At 56.2% G+C, this 20,917-nt stretch overlaps 1 protein-coding gene across 1 annotated transcript in view; it reads right to left on the reverse strand.

Moving 5' to 3' along the window:
- Positions 1-3,754: 3,754 nt before the first annotated feature.
- Positions 3,755-20,917, reverse strand: part of LOC307110144 (guanylate cyclase D-like) — a gene marked incomplete at both ends in the record, with an annotated part of 32,129 nt that continues 14,966 nt past the window's right edge. The window contains 8 exons of the mRNA XM_079789175.1: positions 3,755-3,851; positions 7,580-7,665; positions 9,308-9,402; positions 10,231-10,329; positions 11,167-11,341; positions 15,733-15,925; positions 16,367-16,530; positions 18,039-18,187. Coding sequence (XP_079645301.1) covers positions 3,755-3,851; positions 7,580-7,665; positions 9,308-9,402; positions 10,231-10,329; positions 11,167-11,341; positions 15,733-15,925; positions 16,367-16,530; positions 18,039-18,187 — 1,058 coding nt within the window. The remainder of the gene's footprint in view (positions 3,852-7,579; positions 7,666-9,307; positions 9,403-10,230; positions 10,330-11,166; positions 11,342-15,732; positions 15,926-16,366; positions 16,531-18,038; positions 18,188-20,917) is intronic.

Consider the following 20,917-nt stretch of genomic DNA (forward strand, 5'->3'; position numbering starts at 1 on the left):
AAGAACCACGGATCAAGCAAGTCCCGATCACCTGGCTCGGGGAGGACCTTCAGGAGCCCCGTGGCCCGCTCTGTCATTACAAGAACCCCGTCCCCTCGAGATGCCAGGAGTGTTCCGTTGCTGGGAACCATCCCAAAGGGACAGGAGAGTGATCTCAGGCTGGCAGGGGAAGACAGGGGGACTTCATAGGGACCAGCTGGCACTGACTCATCATGAAAGTCATGACATGAGGGCCCCATCTCTGGGGTTCCACCTGGGCATGTGCCCGGAAGCCCCATGCAAATGCTGGGCTGGCTCCTCATGAGAGGAACCAGCTCTGAGAGCCCCTCAGCCTCACCTGTCCTCACCCGGTTTGCAGAAGAGAAAGCTGTGTGCCCCTGAGGCCATACCCTCTGGGAGCCTCCAGAGACCGCTGCCATCTCTCTGGGCTGTGTAGCACTGGGCAGCCCCCTCAGGGCAGGAGGCAGAGAGAGGCCGGCATGGACCAGTCCCTTCCCTCTCTGAGCCTCCATTTCCTCGTCTAGAAAGTGGGCAAATAACTCCTGTCTCAGAGGGTGCTGTGGCTGAAGTAATATGAGTGGAAGCTCCAGGCAGGGGCCTGTCCCACAGCAGGCAGGGGGGTAATGTGGAATACCAGTCAATGAGCCGAAAGCCTCCCAGGACAGAGGAATCCAGCCCCGCCCCTGGCAAGGGTACAACACAGGAGCCAGGCGGGCCTTGCTCTCCGGAGAACTTGTTCGCAGCTGACAGAAGGTTGGGGAGAGGTGGGGGCCCTGGTGTGTGGTCGTCTATTCACATCCAGCGTGTCAGCTTTGGAGCCAGAGCTCCCTCCCGGAGCCCAAGTTCTGCCCTGGGGGTCTGAGCAGGGGCATCTGAGAACAGAGCTGCCTCTGTCCTTCTCAGAGGGCACAAAGGTCAGGAGACCCTTGGCTGGATGCAGACACACGACATACAACCCACACACGGACAAAGCATGCACTTGGATACACACCACACACGCAGACACACACGGTGTGCACAGACACCAAGATAAGGAGACCCACCACTGCTCCCGGAATGGTGCCCAGACATAACTGACACACACACAGCTAGAGCAGCACACGTGCAGACACACCAAAGCCCATAGATGCACAAGTGCATATACACGACTCACACAGACACGTAAATGCACATATACCCAGAGGACAGCATGCACACAGACATTCACAGCTATGCACAGGTACACTGTCACATGTCGCTCAGGGCACTTTGAGCTCTGACATCCACATGGCCTTCACACACGTCGTCACATATACACTGAGTGGTCGGATTATTATGATCTCTGAACACATAATAATCTGGCCACTCAGTGTGTGTATGTATATGTGTGTGTGTGTGTGTGTGTGTGTGTATATATATATATATATATATATTAGAGGCCTGGTGTATGAATTCGTGCATGAATGGGGTCCGGCCAGCCTGGCCAGGGGGAGGGGACATGGGCGGTTGGCCTGCCTGCCTACTGGTCAAACTCCTGGTCGAGGGGACAATTTGCATATTAGCCTTTTATTATATAGGATATACACTGAGTGGCCAGATTATTATGTGTTCAGAGATCATAATAATCTGGCCACTCAGTATATATGCACTGTAAGTCGCGGCTGCAGCACACTCCAGTTGGAAGCACGCATGCACAGCTGTTGCTGCCTTCAACATAACCCAGTACGGGAGGCAGGCAGAGCAAGGTCTGGTCCTTGTGCAGTGAGGAGCTGAGGTCTTAGAGAGGCCCACTGGCCCGCTCATGGTAGGACAGCTGGGTCCTGGTTTGCATTCTGGCCTCCTGTGTCTGCCCACCAGGCTGGGCCTCCACTACCCAAAGTGTGCTGTGGACCTGCACACCCAGAGGACCCTCACAGTCACCCAGAGCAGCCGCTCCTTTTACTGATGGAGAGACCGAGGCCCAAGAGAAAATCGACAAGCCTGAAGCGCGACACACGGAGGTCAGTGGAGGAACCGGGGTCATGCTTCTGTTCCCCACCCCATGGCCGCAGCCCACGCACAGACACGGCTGTGTGCGTGTCCCGCAGCCCGCAGGTGCAGACCCTCCCTTCTCAGCGCTCCCGCAGGCTCGCTCGGGACCAGACCCCCGGGTGTTCCCGCGGTCCTCTGCATTAATTCTCACGGTGGCATGGAAGCTAAGGGTGACGGGCCTCGTTTGGCGCTTGAGAAAACTGAGGCATGAAAAGGTTAGGTCCAGCCGAAACCGGTTTGGCTCAGTGGATAGAGCGTCGGCCTGTGGACTCAAGGGTCCCAGGTTCGATTCCGGTCAAGGGCATGTACCTTGGTTGTGGGCACATCCCCGGTAGGGGGTGTGCAAGAGGCAGCTGATCGATGTTTCTCTCTCATCGATGTTTCTAACTCTCTATCCCTCTCTCTTCCTCTCTGTAAAAAATCAATAAAATATATTTAAAAAAAAAAGAAAAAAGAAAAGGTTAGGTCCAGCCCTAGCCAATTTGCTCAGTGGTTAGGGCATTGGCCCATGGACTGTAGGGTCACGGGTTCGATTCCTGTCAAGGGCATGTGCCTGGGTTGCAGGCTCCGTCCCCGACCCCTTCACGCAGGTAGAGGTGCATGCAGGAGACAACCGGTCAATGTGTCTCTCTCCTGAAGATTAACAACAGCAAAGTTTTGCAGGTAGGGACGGGCAGTGGCATCTCCCATAACCAAGCCCAGCACTTTCACACGCATGGCTCCAAACACATCATCCCCATCCCTTTCCCATTGCCGTTCTCTTACACACACACACACACACACACACACACACACACACACAGCCTGGTCTCTGTGAGCCCAGCCTGTGGGCAGAACATTTTCCCAACAACTCCCAAGGGGTCTTTTGAAGAAGGACCAGTTTGTTTAGGGCTGAACCTGTCCCCTGGCCCCCTGCCCTCTCCCCCCGCCCGGGGAAATGAATTCCACATGTGCCTGGTCTGCCTGAGGGTTTTGGTGAACACTCTTTGATGTCGGAAGCCAGTTTAATGAGTTGGCTGTGGGTGTGTTTGTTTTTTTCTGTAAGACAGAAATCTCATTTTCCTAAGAATCAAGGCATTATCACCCCCCATTCCTCCCCAGCACAGTGCTCACAGATGACCTAAGGATTAGACCGGCTTGGGGAAGACAGGCCGGGAAGGAGGCAACATTTGTTGAGCATTTGCTATGGGCCGAGACCTGCATTAGGAACAAGGCTCGTGTGGGCCCTGTCAACTCCCGTTTGAGAGATGACAAAACAGAGGCTCCGAGAAGAGATGCAATGTGAGTAGGTGGCCCTGCTGAACCTGGAGCCTCATCTGCCTGGCGCCAGTCCCTGGCATCTGTCTTGCTTCCGCCCATGCCACCGGGGAAACGACCGCCTCCCTGTGCGCCTGGGCCCCGTGGCTGCCCCGTGGGGCAGCGTTCCTGGTGTGAGGGATAATGAGCTCTGTAATAACGAGCTCTCAGACTCAAAACCATTGGTCGAGAACAAAGCCCTGCCTGAAAGGAAGGGAATATGTCTATTTTTATTGCTTTTGTGTCAAGAGGCAAGTTTACCCGTAGGATTCACACTGGAACACATCAATTAATATCGCTCTAGGGCACTTACTAATGAGCACTCAGTTGGCTGCTAGGGGGCTCAGCAAGGGAATTCTCTGAGGGGAGTGAAGCGGAGAGAGGGGTTGGGGGTGTCTAGGCTGGTGCAGGCCCCTGTCCCACGCTGTCCCTCTCCTCGGGGCCCGGCCTAGGCCTTCCCTGAGCTCGAAGGTCCAGCTGAGCACTGGCGAACTTTGGCAAAAGCCGCCCTGATTTCTTGGTTTATGAGGTCCTTCCAGGGATCCCTGGGGAAAGAGGAGAAACACGAATAAGAAAAGCCCAGAACAACAGTGAGGGAGTAAGCGCCCACATTGCGTCCAAGGAGCCCCTTTCCCTTCCTTGGGGTCGCCTGGGCCCTGCACTGGCCCGGCCGTGGCTTACCAGTGCCCGCCCCATTGGACCTTTAGGGGACCGAGGCTCAGCGAGGGGCAGGGCTGCTGGCTCATCTGCACGTGTGGCTTCAGTCCAGAGGTCTCCCAGGAGACGGGGAGCCAGCCCAGCTCTGTCCCTTACTTAGGGACATGACCTTGGGAGGCCAGAGGGTGAGGGGCTCTGTGACTTGCTGGGTATTATGCAAATCTAGATAGGGACACAAGACCCCCACCCCCCACACACTCATTCTCTCGTTCACTTCCCGCAGGTGCCTACAGGAGGGTAGAGCGGGGTTATTGCCTTTGCAGAGAAGCGAGCAAGGCTCTGAGTGACTCGCAGCAACCTGGCAGGGGACGCTTTTGAGCCTGGTTAGCAGGAGCGGAGGGGGGCGAAGGGGCCACTGTACGGACGGTTTCTGTGACACGTGACGTCAGGCACGTTTGCGGGCCCTGCTGCCTGGGGCGTGGCTACACCAAGACGTGGAGGGGCATTTCACCCCCTTCCGCTAATCCCCACCAGTCTCCCAAACACCCCCAAATAGAAGGATGAATGACGTATGCAGATATGACAAATACAGAAAGTGAAGATAAAAGCACCTTTAGAAAATTTGACTTTAAAAAAATCAAGCTATAGCACGCAGTTCAAGTACAATTTGGTAACTGCCTTCTAAATGCAACTCTTAAGACAAGTTCCCATCCAACTGGCATCCTAGCCCTTCCTGTAGAGATTCCGTGTCTGTGCGTCTGTCTGCAATCTCATCTCCAAGCAGGCCGATGGGCATGCGGTGGTGTTTCTATGTGTGTATGTGCCTGATGCCCACGATGAGTGTCCTGTGTACACACATGTGTGTGCACTTGTGTGTGTGCATGCGTGCCCAGTCTCCTGTGTGCCCACGTGCTGGGTGTGAGCCCGTGGGCCCAGGTTGGTGTGGCATTCTGCCCTGCCTGCCGGGAGGCCTGGGAGAATCTCTACTCTCCTCCCTCCCTGAGCCAAGGAGATGGAAACGTTTCTGGCACTTTCTAAAGTTTCTGTCCGGGAATGGAAAAGCCATCAGCTGAGGGAGCTCGGAATGACAAGTGGCTGCCAGACCTGCCGGTTCCCACTCCTGGTCAGGGTGGGCCGGGGAGGGCTGGGAGCAGGCTGCTCAGCCTGCAGGACCAGGGGAAAGGCCGGAGCTGAAGAGCTGGGCGCCGGGCACTGGGGGCTGTGTCGGCACATGGGGGCAGGCTATCCGGGCTGGTCCATGCAGGGGAAAGTTCCATAAACGTGTCAACAGGAAATACCAGGGAGTACCGAGTGCTACGGGTCGCAATGCTGGGAGATGGGGGAGAGGGTGACAGCAGGGCTCTGTGTGCCGTGTGTGACGAGAGCTGGCTCAGGCAGGAGGCAGCATCAGAGCTGAGACCTGCGGGAGGGGAAGGGACCAGGCCAGGGCGTTCGGGGACAGGGGACAGTGAGAGCTGTCCTGGGGCGGGAAGAGCTCAGGGTTGCTTAAGGAACAGGGAGAAGGCCCCGAGCAGGTGGCTTGGCAGCAGCAGGTGGCCGGTGAGATGAGGCCAAGGGGAGGGAGACACAGGCCGCAGGGAGTGGAGCTTCCTGGGTTGGAGCCTCAGAGGCGCAGGAGGCCCCAGAGGGTTAAGCAGGGAACTCTCATATCCATCGTATTTGCTTTCTCTTTAAAAGATCACTCTGGGGGAGACGGATGGAGAGGCCCGGTGGATGAGGGGAAATGGCGAGGAGCCCTGCAGTGGCCAGAAGAGAGGTGTGGAGTGGGGAGCTGGCAGTTGGGGGTGTGATGGAGGCAGAGCTGTGGATTGCTGAGGACTCCGGACAGCGGGACCTCGCCCGGCTTGCTGAGGGAGGATGGCAGGGCCGTCTAGGAGAAGAGAATTCTGGAGGAGGGCCCAGCTGCCAGGTGGACCCCGAGGTCTGAGAGGCCATGAGGGCTCTGGAAGGAATCAACGAGGGGCAGTGAGCTGCCTGGTCCTGGAGCTCAGAGGGGCGCTGGGGCCCGAGGCCACCAGGACTCGTCATTTGGACGGGACAGACAGGCCCAGGGAAGCGCCTGTGCACCCGGCATTGAAGGGTTGGGGAGAGGTGTGGCCCGGGAGGATGAGGTGCAGAGGACGGAGCACAGCGGAGTGCGGAGGAGGCGGGAGCCGTTTCTAGGAAGCGGGAGGGCAAAGGGGAAATGTCAGTGAGAACTAAAACTGCCCACAGATCTAGTGACATCCGTGGAGGTGACCTTCACAGAGCTCCTGGCGGCGGGGGTGGAAGTCAGACTGCGGGGGCCGGGCGGGGAGTGGGAGGTGAGGAAGTGAGGTCGGCATCAGCAGACAGGCCTTCTGAGAAGTGCAGCTCCGAGTGGAGACGAGAAGTGGGGGAGAACGGAGGCCTGTGAGGTCAGAGGACGGCTTGCCCTTCGAGGGGCAGGGAGGTGAGTGGGAACAGAGGACCTAGATGGTGGGCAAAGGGCGCACAGGGCCACGCCGCGCTCCTGGGGGCGGGCGAGCCACGGCTGCTGCGGCACATGGAAAGGCACAGCGAGGACAGGGACCCGCCGAAGGCCACACCAACAGGCCAGCCCCGGACCCATCCTCACACCACGCTGCCGCCCCAGCCAGCCGTCCCAGCAGAGACCGCCTGCAGACCTGACGGCCCGGCAGGAGGCCTTTCTGTGAACGTCAGCTGGCTCTGCTCGCAGGAGGCTGGCGTGCCCTTGTAAAGTGGGCACATCTATGCTCTGTACACCTGCCCGCTTCTGCGTAGGTCAGTGTGTGCCCATCCACGCGCTGCCCCCGCCCTGCCTCGCTGGACCCCACTGGGGAGGGTGCTCGGGGTTGGATGGGGTCAGTTCCCATCCTCTGGTTCCTAGGGGTCCTGAGGCCGGGGGGTGGGGGGCGCCCTGACGGCAGGGTGGAAAGGAAATGGCCGCTGCAACCGGCTCCCTGCCGGTCACCCCGTCCACATCCATCCGCCCGCTTGCAGGACACCCAGCCTGGGCTGCTGGAGTGCTGGCCCTTTCCCGGGAAGCCCAGGTGTGTCCCACACATTTCTCACCTCAGAGATGGAAGGGGGCAGCCTGGAAGAGCTGAGGCGCCAGCGGGAAGTGCTGACAACGGAAAAACTCTGGTCGGGGAGCTGTGATGTGGTCATGCTGGGGACCCTGGCAGGCCCTGCCCGTCCCCAGGCTCAGCCGCCCCACTGGCGGGATGACCTGTGGGCCCACGGGGGACCTTCTTATTTACAGGAAACTGTAATTCTCAGTAATTGGCAACCCCTGTGATGCTTGCCCTCCAGTCTCCGCAGAAATCATGTGAATGGCGATGAGTGCCCGACGCATTGCCCGTGCCCAGCTCAGAACGGGAAGGTTCTACCTGCTCAGCTCGTCGGCCACAAGCGCCTCAGGTACAGGCCGCAGGACTGTGCCAACGGGCTAGCAGCGCTGTCTCGCAGGAGTGGAAGATGGCGACTATGTAATCGTTAAAGAATTCTGTATTTTCCAAGTTTCACACACTACGCAGGTAAGACCTTGGTAATCAGAAAAGTAAGAAATACCAAATCTCGCACACAAACTTCTGGGGAAATTCCCCTTACTCACTCAGGTTTGATGTCCAGAGGTGTGGGGAGGGGTCTGGGGAAGCCTGCCTTCCCCGCCAGCCAATAGGTCTCCTCCACGCCCTTGCCCTGGAGGAGACAGGAAAGAGGGCTGAGCCACCTCCCCCAGCGGAGAGCCAGGCGGAGAGAGGCTCCCACTCCCAGCCGCTCGGTGGAGGGCAGCCTGGAGCCTGGAGGCAGACTGTCTGGGTCCAAATCCTGGCTCTTTCACTTGCTAGCTGTGTGACTTTGGCCGACTTACTTCACCTCTCTGTGCCTCGGTTGCCCTAACACCTCATAAAGTTGCTGTGTGGATGAAGTGAGTTAATATTTATCTGTCAGAAAAGTAAATGGTAAGTCGTGAATTCGATGACCCAGCAGATCTGGAATGCTAAGATACCAGGCTTCTATGACCTGGGATTCTCCCCCAACTACTGAAGGACCAGGTGGCCTCCCCTGGGATGGGGATGCCGCTGCCCAGAGGTTAGGAGGGGGGCATGAGGGGCACTTGGGTCAGGGCTAGCTGGTCTAGAGGTTCCATACCCCACCCTGGCACAGAGAAGGATATTGCCCCTTGGAGCCCCCAGGCCAGCCTGAAGAACCTGAGGGTGGCTTGCTGCCCTCCATATTCCCTCTCAGCGTCCCCTTCTATCACCAGCGCCTCTATTCCTCGGGACACGCAGTGTCCATTCCACCAAACAAGACACACCTGCCCCGACTTACTCCAGCTCACTCTCCCATCACCTCAGCCTCCAGGGCAAAGGGTTCCACATTGTCAGCCCTCCCAGGCTGTGTGACCATGGACAAGTCACTGCGCCTCTCTGAGCTGCACCCTCCTACTCTAACATTCCACAGCATAATGCAGTGACTCCCCCGGAGCACCCCATTTCTGAGGCCTAGCTGCAGCCCCGGGGGTTTAAATGCCGAGGCTGCTCTAGTCTCCCCACCAGGCCTGACTGTAGCCAAGGAATTGGGGGAAAGAGAGGAGGTGGGGTAGGAAGAAAAATCATCCATAGGAATGCTGTACCATTTCATGAACATTAACATTAAAAAAGAATGCAGAGGTTACAGAGTTGTCTCTGCCTTTGAGGTGCTCATGGGCAAGGTCAACTCAATATTACACCTACAACAGCAGAGGCCTGGTCTTTAGACTGGTGGGTGCACAGGCAAGGCCTGATAGTTCCTGCTGGGGGAAAGGAAGAAGAGCGTTCCTGGCTCAGGCTGGGCTTCAGTGACAGGTGATGTCTATGTTAGGGTTCTGAGGGATGAGTAGGAGCCCAACAGTGCTATGGAGAAAGCACTGGCTTTGAGCCACCAGACCTGGGATCCAAGCTATGAGACTTTGGACAAGTCACTTTGGCTCTCTAATTTAATTTCCTCAACTACCAAATGGGGACATTGATCCCCCTTTCATCATTGCTGTGAGCAATAATACGTAAATGTATGTTGTGCACCAGCATGCTTTCAGGTAGATCATCTATAGAAGTAACGTCTTTGCTCTAGTCCTTCTCATGAGGAGACAAATGAGTGGCTCAAGGAAGAAATGTTTCCTTAGAATTTGGGGAGTGGAGAGAACATGTGAAGGTGATCAGCCCCGTCCCAGCACCAGGCAGGCATTTCCTTCAGCCACATCAGTCAGACGAGACACCCCCCCACCCCCCACCTCGCTGCTGCCCACAGAAACGGGGCCGGTGGGAACGATTCTCACCAATACGTGGAAATAGTTTCTTACCTTCAGCTCGGTCTGGCCTCTGATGTCAATTTTGTAGCCTTCGTCCAGGCTGAGCAGTGTCTGGACAGTGCTTCCGCTGACATGAATTCTGTAAGCTGAGAAGAAAGGTAGGAATCCATGTCACCACCTGATGGCAGCACACCTAGTGTCCGGTGAAATCATTGCGTGCCTGTTCTAGCCAGTAACACCCACAATTCTGACTCCTGCGATACCCCTCGCCTGGCTCTTCTGTCCCTTTACTGGGTAATTGGTCCCTAAAATAGAGGCCTCGAAGCAAAGCACATTACATAGATTGAGTGTTAAGAGGAACCCAAGATGCAGTCAGAACCTCTAAGAACATCATTTCCACAGGTAGGGAAGCGGAGGCAGAGCATATAAGCAGTTGTTTTTTGTTTTTTTCTTTCAAAATCAGGACTCCGCAGTGGGGCCGCCACGGCTGGCTATGCAGGATGGGCACTGAGCGGTCCTACGGAGCACACAGGTGCATGGCCCAAAGCAGAGGCCAGGGCTGCTCTGACCAAACCGCAGGGTGCCTCCTGCTGCCAGCAAGAACCTGAAATGGCATTTTAACAACGAGAAGGGGTCTCCTCGTGGTAAAAATGGGGAAACCAAGACCCAGAGGAAGAGCCTTTTGCTCAAGGGCCCGAAGCAAACCCGTTGCAGTCATGGCTAGGGCCTAGGTTTCCTGCCTCTTCAGTCGTTGTTTTATCTGCTAATTTTCTCATGAGGTCATCACAAAAACCTCGTGGAAAATTAAAAGAACCAGTGACCTGCCTCATCCCCTTACGGTGGCTTTACAAACAACGAGGGTACGCTGCCACCAGGTGGTGATCTGGTTACTAAGCACTGTTCCCAACAGCCCGGCTGCAGTGGTCACTGAGACAGAGTCCTTGCTTGGCAGGATAGAAATAGGGGACACTCACGTAGCCCCGTGGACTCCATCCGAGATGCAGTGTTAACAGTGTCCCCAAAGAGGCAGTACCGCGGCATGGTGAGACCCACGACCCCCGCTACGCAGGGCCCTGAAACCCAAATGCATGCAGTGAGCTCCAGCAGGTCCTGGACCACAGAGAAGTCCCTACGACAGTCTTGCCCTTCCCTTCCTCGGCTGTCGTCCCCACCCCACATTCTGGACTCCAGCCGGGGGAGGGCGGGGGAGGATGAAGCTCTCCGGAGAGGAGATGACATCTGTGTCAAGCTCTGGGGTGGGGACAGGGGGACACAGATACGTGGAAGCCAGACTCTGCGCTCGGGGAGCTCCCAGCTCGGTGTGGGGAGACGTGTGAACGGGGATCGATGCTGTGAAAAGGAAGCACCAGGACTGCCAACCCAGAGCGGGAACCCTGAGCCAGGCCGGAGGACTTCCCAGAGGAGGTGGTGCACGAGCTGTCTTGAGGGATGAGAGAATGAGTCAGCAGGGAGCAGCAGGTGCCAAGGAGGAAGGAATGGGGCATGAGAAGGAGATGTCAGAGACGCTGAGGTCTCTCCCAGACCCATCCCAGCAAATGTTTAGTTGTTTGCATGACCACAGAAGGTCTCTGTCCTGCCTCTCCCATCAGACTCTCAGCTCCCCAGCATGGACTTAGATGCTCTTGACAGATGCTGAGACACACACACACACACACACACACACACACACACACACAAAGTGTGAATCTAAACATGGATTCTGTGATTTATAACATTCTAGAACCTTAAAATAATAGAAGGGAAAAAAAGAAATGTAAAATTTCTCGATTATAGAGTTTTAGAATCTCTGAATTCCAGAAGCATCTCATTGGGGTTGTTGCCTCAGCCAGTGCCCCAGGCAGGGTTGGGAGACGGTCTGGCCCATCACCCCCACGGCCCCCAGCCCATACCTGAGTGTAGGCCCGCCCTGATGCAAATGGGCACGTCGGGCGCATGCCTCATCCGGAAGCCGCCCACAGAGCTGAGGATGTCCAGGGCCATGTTGGCAATCTCAGCCGCATGCCGGCTCCCGTTGCGCCGGGGTAGCCCCGATGCTACCATGTAGGCGTCCCCGATGGTCTCTACCTAGAAATCACAGCCTTCACACTCCAGCCTGAGAACACGCTCTCCCCGGTCTGCCCACATCCCACACCACGCTGCCTCTTGGGAGCCCATGACGACCCCTCTGGTCTGTGGCCCTCGGGGCCATCTCTGCCTGCCTCTCCTTCCGGACGCTCTAGCACTCTTGGGTCTGCATGTTTCAGATCGCCTTTGTCTGAATTGCAGGACACCAGGCCTGTCCCATCTCCCCTGACTCCAGGCCATGGGCCCCTCGGTGGCAGAGCTGGGTGCCCCTCTGCACAGTGCCACAGTGGCAGATCAGGGCTTGGTCTGGAGAAGAGCAGGTGTACATTGAATATTATCCTATTTTCCAAACCCATCGGCCTTCCAACATGTACTGAAAAGGATGTTGATTTTGGAATCAGATAGATGTGGGTTCAAACCCTGATCCTGCTATTTACTTTGGGCAGACCCCTTCACCTGTGAGCTTGTTTCCTCTCGTATGGAATGCATATTAACGATAAAGTATTCAAAGAATCAGGCTCATGAAGGACGCCCAATAATGGAGACTTCAGTCTCCATCATCATCATCATCATCATCTCCTTGGCTAATGAGTTTGGAGAAGATAGAATCACAGAATCTCAGAATTGGGAGGGATTTTAAAGTCTACCTGTTCTTTTGAGGAGTGAGGCATTGCCTGCTGTGTGGCATTTCCCTCTCTGGTCCTGCCCTGCACCTGGTTAGCTCATGTGTCTGGGCTGAGTCCTGTCTCCCATAGGCAGCCCGGGAGACCTGCTGCTTGATGCCCCCCACCCCCCACCAGCCCTCCAGGTATGCAGCTGCGATTCAGGGACAGTGCACCTGCTCTGGGGACCCAGCATGGCCTCAGAGGGGTGTCCCAAGGCCCTGACAGGGGAGGAGGAGCAGTAGAAAGCCCCATGTTGGCCACACATCCAGACCACATTCTCCAAACTGCTAAAGCTGACCTCCTGCCCTCCACCTGCCTGTGGCTGACCAGAAGGGAGAGTGTGGTGTAATCAGCAATCACCCTACAGCCCCAGCGACAGAACGATGACCAGGCACAGGCTCGCTCTCTAGGAACTCGGCCTCATAAAGATGATCTCACAAAGACTTAGTTAGATCTTAGGTCATGGCTGCAAGGGAGGGCCCTGAGCACCTAGTTGTGGTCCTTTTAAAGATGGCGGAACACAGCCGGGGGAGAGATGAGAGCAAAGGTTTCCATACTGACAAACAGATGTGAATGCTAACTCCACCCCTGGCTTGCTGAGGGACCTTGGGCAAGTCACTTGCCTCTCTGAGCCTGTGTTCTCATCTGTACAGTAGGGAGGAGGATCCGTCCCTCCGAGGAGCACTGCGAGGATTAAATGAGAGGCCCTGTGACAGTCCCTAGGCAGGGCCAGCCCTCTGTAGATGCTTAGCTAGTGCCGGTGCCCCTGCTCCCAGGCTATGCTTTCAGGGAGAGGCCTCGTGGCTGCACCTTCAGCGCTACAGGCTACATGTGTTGGTGAATGAATGACATAGCTTAGTCCGCAGAACAATTGTAAACCATAAATACTTTCATGTCTGTTTATAAATGGGAGCTTGAGGTTCAGAGTGGTGAAGTGATTTGTCCAGGGTCACTCGGCAGGCAGTATGGCTGGGGCCAGACTCACCCCCTGGGGCAGCCCACGTGGGCTCTGCTCTGGAGTTCTGTCCATAAAAGTGCTCACTCAGCGCGTGCGGGGCGGGAATCACAGACCCCCATGGAACCAGGAAATGATTGCCTGGCTGCCTCCCAACCCAGACCGGATTAAAGAGCAGTAACCAGATCCTGCTGGGGGGCGAGGGGAAACCAAGGCAGATGGCGTGAGTGATGAGAGACGGGCTCGTTCATCGTGAGGAATGGGCCTCCTGTTCCCCCACATCTGGAGGGGTGTACGGGCCTTGTTTTATGTCATTTCACTCTGCCAGAAAGATGCAGACCTCTTGGCCACAGTTCAGAGTAGATCAGAAGGCATGATTCAGAGCTGGGAGGGACACATGTGTGAGATGAGATTAGCAGGGGAGGAAGAGACAGGCCGGGGTGACTCAGGGCAGATCAAAGCTGCAGGGCTCAGCAAGGCCAGACGAGATGAGATGAGGAATCTTTCCCTGGGGCCGTGGGCCAGGGCAGCTCTGGAGGCAAGAGGGGAATTCAGCCAGCACAGGAGATGACACCTCAGCATCACAACTGGGGCCGGAGCGTGAGCGTGAGGTCCTGAACAGGGAACAGGAGGGAAGCTGCATCCTCGGAATGTCCGTGGCTCAGGTCTCCGCATCCAGGTTGGGCAGTGTGGCGCAGTGGACAGGGCCAGGTGATGGTGGTGGTGGTGGTGGTGGTGATTCCTGTTCTGGTTCTGCCACCTACCAGCTGCGTGACCTCGGGCAAGTCACTTCTACTCCAGGCCTCAGTGAGCAACTCATCCAGCTAACACCTATTTCCTGAGGGCCTAGCACCTGCTGGACATTGCCAGGCACTGGGGACAGAGGGGTTTAGGTTGGAACCATGAAGTGTGGCTGTTGTACAAGGGTAGTTACGAGAGCGTCACACAGGAGCTCCTAACCATGTCTGGAATGACAAGGAAGCTAACCCGAGACCAGGATGACCAGAGGGAGCCAGGCAAAGAGGAGGGAGAGCAGCGTTCCAGGGCGAGGGAACAGCATGTGCAAAGGCCTTGTGGCTAGAGACAGCAAAGCATGTGTGAGGAATACAGAGGGCTGTGGAGGTGGAGTGACCAGAGATGCAGCCGGGGAGGTAGGCGGATCGGCTCCCGGAGGACCTTGTGGGCCACCAGGAACATCCATTTCACAGGGGTGGGAGCCCCACTAAAAGGGGGTTTGGGGACTAGAATACCCAAGCTCAAATTTCAGCATCATATCCCACTGGGAATAGGTAACTAGACAAGCCATTCAATCATCTCATTTTCCTCATTTGTAAAATAGGGGTACCAGTACCTACCTCACAGATTATTATGATGGTTAAGTGGATTAATACATATAAAGTACTTAGAATAGTGTCCAGTGTACAGTGAGCACTCAATAATTACTGGTCATTGTTGTCTGGGATACTGTACATGATGCTGTCAGCAGACTGCCTGGCACCCCAAGCACTTAGTTCTCTCCCCTGAAGCTTCCTGTCCAAGCAGCCTTTCCACTCTGGCTTCAGCCCCAAGGCCTGCCTGCCCCGGCCCTGTGTCCTGGGAGAGCTACGGCTGGAAGGGGGCTGGGAAGTCACAAACGAAGGCTAAGGCCCGTGGAGCTTGAGTATGGCCCTTTCCTGGAACCTCCCTCCCCACCTCCTCCACTGTGTCTGAAGCTGATCCATGACCCCCAGCAACTGGATCAGAACAAAGGGCAGGGTTGGGGTGGGAAAGTCCCCCCAGCAGGCCCAGAGGGGCAGGAAGCTATCCCCAGCTTACAGAGCCCTTCTACAGGGCGGTAGGATCCAACCATTATCTGGGAACCCCTGCCCCCGCCCCCCTTTCTGGGACTGGAGTCATTATTTCTGTTTTACAGATAAAGAGCAGGGTCCAGAGAGGGGAAGCCATTTGCCCAAAGCCACATGAAGCTGGGGGCCAGGCTGGGATATGAAGCCAGGATCAAGGGGTGCACAGATCATGAAGGGTCTTGACAGGTCTGCTAAGGCCCCTGCTGCCCTCCCCAGGGTCCCCACCCATCCACGTACTCCCACCACAGACCCCCTTCATGTCCAGCCATCACAACCCAGTGAGCGTCCTTCATGCTCACCAGGCCCACTCTCTCAAGCCTCACGCTGCAGTACACATTCCCCCACTGCTGACGGGGAGCCACCACACCCAGAGTGAGCAAAGGTAGGAAGACAGCACTTCCTCCAGGAAGCCTTTCTTGCTCTTTATTCTGCATGTCTACCCCTGGCTGGCTGGAAACCTTCCCGGCCTTCACTGCCTCCCCGATCATCACTTTCCCTGTGGGTTGGGTTGCCTTCATCGTTTACCTACAGCACCAAGTGCTCCCTGAAGGCAGGCATGGGAGCTCACTCCTCGTCTGCCCTTGCCCAGCTAGCCTGATGGAGGCTGAGAGGCCATGGGGACCAGAATCAAGTTGGCTCTAGAGATGTAAGAGAGTCCAACCAAGATCAACAGAGCTTCCTGTCTCATCCACAGCTGACCACAGATGTATGACTGAGTCTAGCTGAGTCCAGAGAACTTTCCAGCTCACCTATAGGCTTGTGAGCAATAATCAATACTTATCATTTCACACATCTAGGTTTGGGGGTTGTGACACAGCATTAGCAACCTGATAAAAACACATGAAGAAATGACTGGAAGCAAATGTGTGACATCAACATAGTGGTAAAGGAAGGAGAGATGGAACGCCAGCCTCCTGGTACTCTCACCTTGTACACATCATGGCTGCCCAGAACGGCATCGAACAGCGTGTAGAGGTCATTGAGCAGGCCCACCACCTCCATGGGCTCACTCAGGGCCGAGATGGTGGTGAAACCCACAATGTCACTGAAGTATATGGTGACATGGTCAAAGTACTCCGGCTCCACGGTCGCGCCAGTTTTCAGAGCTTTGGCCACAGACCTGGAGGGATGGGATGGATCACAAGGTAGAAGGATCCCCTTCCCACAGTTTGGAGGTAAGGGCGGCGGGCGGGGGGGATATTTTGGAGGAAATCCTGGGTTGAATGTTAGGAGATCTGGGACAGGTCTGCTGATGTTCTGGCTGCCCTCCAGCAAATGCCTGTCCCTCTCTGGACACGACTTTCTCTAAAGTGAGTCAGGGGACATTATACCCTCCCCTTAGCTCCCAAGAGAGTGAGGTAGCAGAAATTCCAAACCCGGGTGCCCAGCACAGTGCCTAGCTCATGTAAGGGCTCTAAGAACATGTGTTGGATAAATACCTGGTAAACATGAATTGAATGAATTCATGGGACCCAGATTTACTGAGCACCTCCTATGTTCCAGTCCCATGCTCAGAGCCACCGAGGCTACGAGCACAACCAGGTCCTAAGGGGCCACTCACGGAGGGAGCATCTGAGAGAGCAGCCGTTCCGTCTTCTGCCTCTCCAGCTCCAGCTCCTCAGTCCGCGCCTGGACCAGGTCCTCCAGGTTCTGGGAATACTTCTCCAACCTCCGCAGCATAGACTCGGCAACGCTGGTCTTCTTGCCTTGGTTGATGCTTTTGAACTGAAGTTGGAATAAAATTCCCAATTCATCCATGAAGGTCAGCACACTCAGCCCGCAGCTTGTTCACAGTCTGGTTCACAGAAATGAGCCAGACACAGTGCCTGCCTGGAGGAAATGGACTGGTGGGGACCAGATATGGAATAGACAGGGGGTGGCAGCTCTGCTGAGGGAAAACACAGGCGGCCGGGAGGCGCTGGGTTAGTTCTGTGTGAGGTGGGCAGAAAGCACTTTGCAAAGGAGCCCAGGCTCAGCACAGCATTACCGTTAACAAACCCTGGCTCTGCTGCATTGGTCCTTACAACAACCCTGTGGAACAGGCACTCTTTGTTCTTCTCAAAGTTGGATGACGGATGGATGGACGGATGGATGGGTACTAGATGGATAGGTGGATATGATGTATGAATGGATAAGTGGATAAATACATGGGTAGATAGACAGGTAGAAAGAATATATGTAGCTTATTTGTATAATAACCTGTTTCTACCTCTCGATTTCTCTCTATCCTCCAAAAAATTTTAAGTACTAAGAAAAATAAAGCAATGCCACAAAATAAAATAATAAACATATAAGGATACTGGGAACAATGAAGAATGAAGTTTATTTTTTAAGCTATTTAGCATTGAGGTCTGTGTGCAAAATGCACACTAGAATTTGGTCCCAAGTTTAGATACGAGCTTCCTAGCAACAAGGCAAAGAGGGAAATATAGATGACATGATCCGCGGAGTCCACGAGACAATGGGGCATTAAACTAGTTTCTACTGCTGGCCCTGAGCAGAGAGCAGTACCTCCCTGAGGTCTCCTGTGAGGACAGCCTGTGTGGTTACAAACCGTGCGGTCAACAACCTCACAGCCTCTCCTTGACAGCGTTCTGCTGTGGCTGGGGCGTGGGGGCTGGGAAGGAGAGGCACGAAGGTATCACCTCAGGCTTGATGGGTTGGCCCCGTGGGAGCCATTAGCCGTTCAGGCAGGCCCACACACGCCACTGCCCCACAGGCTCCTACAGACTTGCCTCACCCCTCCTTCTGCAGTCCCCAGGGCAGGCCTGGGGGCCCCAGTGCCCCTCACATCCCCCACTCACTCCGCAGGGAGCCGGTGCTGCCACCACAGCCACAGCCGCTCTGCCCCGGTGCCCGGAGGCCCAGGATAGGTCGGGGTTCCCAGAGCCAGCTCTGCAGACAGAGAACCTGGGCTTGGCCTCCAGCCCCGCCTTTCACTCCCTCAGTTACCTTGGGCAAGTCCCCTCACCTCTCTGTGCCTCCGTTTCTCTCTGTAAAGCCCAGATAATAACGAGGATTAAATGAAGTAAGCGGAGCACAGCGTGGGGCGTGGCGCTCAGGAAGGCACTCAGAGGCTGTACCTCAGGCCCCGCTCAGGGTAGGGAGAGCAGGTGCTGGCCTGTTGCCCCCTTTCAGGGCCCCAGGGATAGTGTGGGGTTCCCCCTGGGCAAAGTGAGGTGCATTGATCAGCCATTTCTTGTGAGCACTCGGCTCCTCCCGGGAGCACCGACCTGCGTGTAGATCTGGTCCAGGCTGGGTCTGTCCTCCGGAGCCTCCTCCCAGCACTGCTCCATCAGCTGGATGCACTCGGGCGGCCCGTGGTCAGGGCACACCCGTGGCCGGCACAGGGGAGGGGGCGATGCCACCTTTCTGATGATTTCTGCAACAAACACCATGAGGTGGTGGCCCCGAGGTCCCCAGGAGGGCTGCGGGCGGGGCCCGGGGCCTGAGAGGGAGATGTGAATGGGGCCTGGAAGGTGCTCCTTGGCCCCTGCTCTGGGCCCCGAGGCATGGTGGTCGGCGGACCCAGGACTCGTGCTTCCCTGGGCCCGCCCCGGGTGTGGGGAGGGAAAGGGTCTCAGAGAAAGGGCCTGCTTCAGGGTGGGCTTTGAATTCTTGGCCTGCCACCACCTGTCTGTGAGATGGTGGACAGGGCAGTGACGTGCCTGAGCCTCCGTCTCCCCATCTGTGCAATGAGCGTAATAAACTGCCCTCTTGAGAGGGGTGCTGAGGGAGGAGATGGTAGAGGTTAGGTGCCAGGCACCCAGCAGGCTCTCCCACCCCCAGATGCTGAATCAGGTGCTGCTGCTCTGTTGCCAGTGATGGCCACCGGCTCTTTTCACCAGCCCTGCCTCCTGGAGACTCTCCGGTGCCAACTCCCCACAAGTGCAAAGCAAAACCGTATCTTCATCATCATCACCACCGTCGTCATCATCATCATTTCCCCAAGACGACGCTCCCATGGACCTTCCTGCCCCCCCTCCATGTGATAAGGCCGCCAGACTAAGTTGAGGTCAGATGGGTCGGTGTTCTATCTCTGGCTCTGCCCCTTGGCATCACTCTGTGCCTTGGTTTCTCCACCTGACAATGGATGGAAAGAACCTCCGGAAGCTGCTGGGGAGCCCGGGGAGCTGAGAAATTCAAGGACGCTGGAGGGAGAGGGGCTGGGCACATGCGCAGGCTTTCAGCGGGTCAGGAGGGAACCTAGACATTGTTTGTTTACATTCTCTACAAGTTACATCACCTCTCTGAGCCTCGGTTTCCTCACCGGTAAACGGGGCAGAATAACAGCACAGACCTGCTAGGCCTGTTTCCAGGCAGCTCTGATTAACCCCCTCTGAGGAGACCCTCCTCCCCTGGTGGGAGGAGGGCATCCTGCGAGCCAGGGAGGAGAAGTGTCTTTCTGGATTTCACTCCCCTTCCCAATCTCTTAGTTGGCCTCCTTGTTGGGGGGTGTGCCTGCATCACTGTCCCATTTTACAGACAGGGAAACTGAGGTTCCTAAGTCGCCCACAGCCACAGGGCCGCTAAAAAGTAGACTCCAGAACTGGGCCGGATCTCCTCCGCCCAGAGGTTCATCCGCCCAGAGGTTCCCAGCCTGCGGCCCAGACCCGAGGGCCGCTGAGGGAAGGGTCTGGAAGCTGGATGTGCTCACAAAGGGGTGTGAGCAGATGGAACCCATCATACATCGCGCGCACACATGAACAACACGTTTTCAAAAGTACTCAGCTGGTGCTGTGATGACTAACATACAAATCCAGTTCAAAGTGTCGCCGAGTTCAGAGCAGATTTGTCTTTGGGTATGCTCTCAGGCAGCGGATATTAAAAGTCAAATAGGAGCATGTGAGGCTCCAGCCTTTCCTGACCTTGGAACGGAGTCCTCCTAGGCGAACCTGCTGGGAACCACTGGCCCAGGCCGGGCCCGCTGTCCCCACCCCATGCGTCACCATGACTGATGGGCCCTGCTGCACATCCAGCTCCGTGGGGAGATGCTCCGTGGATGGCACGGCGAGATTTCAGGGCAAAAGCACTGAGCGTGGGTCAGGGAACTTTTGCTCAAATCCCAGACCCACTGCTTCCCACTGAGGAGTCTCCTCTCTGAGCCTCACTTAACTCTCTCTGAAAAGAGTGCATTTACCCGCCTCCCAAGTGCCCCACACAGACAGGATCTTAAAAAGATGCTATTTCTAACAGGGTCTGTGTCCAAGCGGGAGAATCAGGAGAGAACCTGTGAGCCTCATTAGCAAAGCCCTAAAACTACCCAGGCAGATTTTTACCGGGAGCCCACAGGGAGCCAGGCACTTTCTCTAAAGTATTTCACGGAGTCCTCACAACTACTCTGGGAGGCAGGCGTGACGGTCCCATTTTACAGAGGAGGAAACTGAGGCTCAGAGTCTGAAAGGGATTTACTCAAAGTCATGAGGTGAGTTGGTGTGGAGCTGGGCTTAGGTGGGTGACCCCTAACATTCTATGCCTGTGCTCTTAACATTTTACTCCCTATGATCAGGAAAAGCACCCCAGGAAGTAGCAGACCCTGGCCTCACAGCCCAAGGGTGGCCATGGGGTTCCAAGCCTGGTCTGTGCACCTACGGCAGACGGAGCCCCGGCCTGAAGGGTCCTGCACTGGCAGCATGGCTTGGGGGTCCCATCTGGCTGGTCTTCCCTCTATCAGTGCAGATGGGGCGGGGGAGGGGGGATAGCTGAGGGATGTTGAACAAATGGCCCGATGAACCCCCCTCCTTCCCACTCCTCCACCTCATAAATTTGGGGCCTGGAATGCTCATTATTCACTGAGCAGCGCTTTGGTGGAGAAAGGAAGTGGGCCGGCCTCCTTGTGAGTCACAGATTATCCACTGGGGGGCGGGGAGGGGGGGAGGAGGGGACGGGATGGTGGGCTCGGCTCCACCACTGCCTTGCACTTCAGGCTGAGATGCCGGGGTCCCTGTGGGGACAGGTCCTGGGATGGGGTGGAAAGAGCAGCCTGGAGCCCAGGAAGCCCTGACAGAGAACACGGAAGAGAGGAAACATTTCTGAAGTTGGGCCCTGGCACTGGGGTCAGAGGTGAGAAAATGTCTAAGAGCAGGTGACAGTGGGAAAGGTGTGACGATTC

Source organism: Cnephaeus nilssonii, assembly GCF_951640355.1.
Source record: "Cnephaeus nilssonii genome assembly, chromosome: 13".
Taxonomy (NCBI): Eukaryota; Metazoa; Chordata; class Mammalia; order Chiroptera; family Vespertilionidae; genus Cnephaeus; species Cnephaeus nilssonii.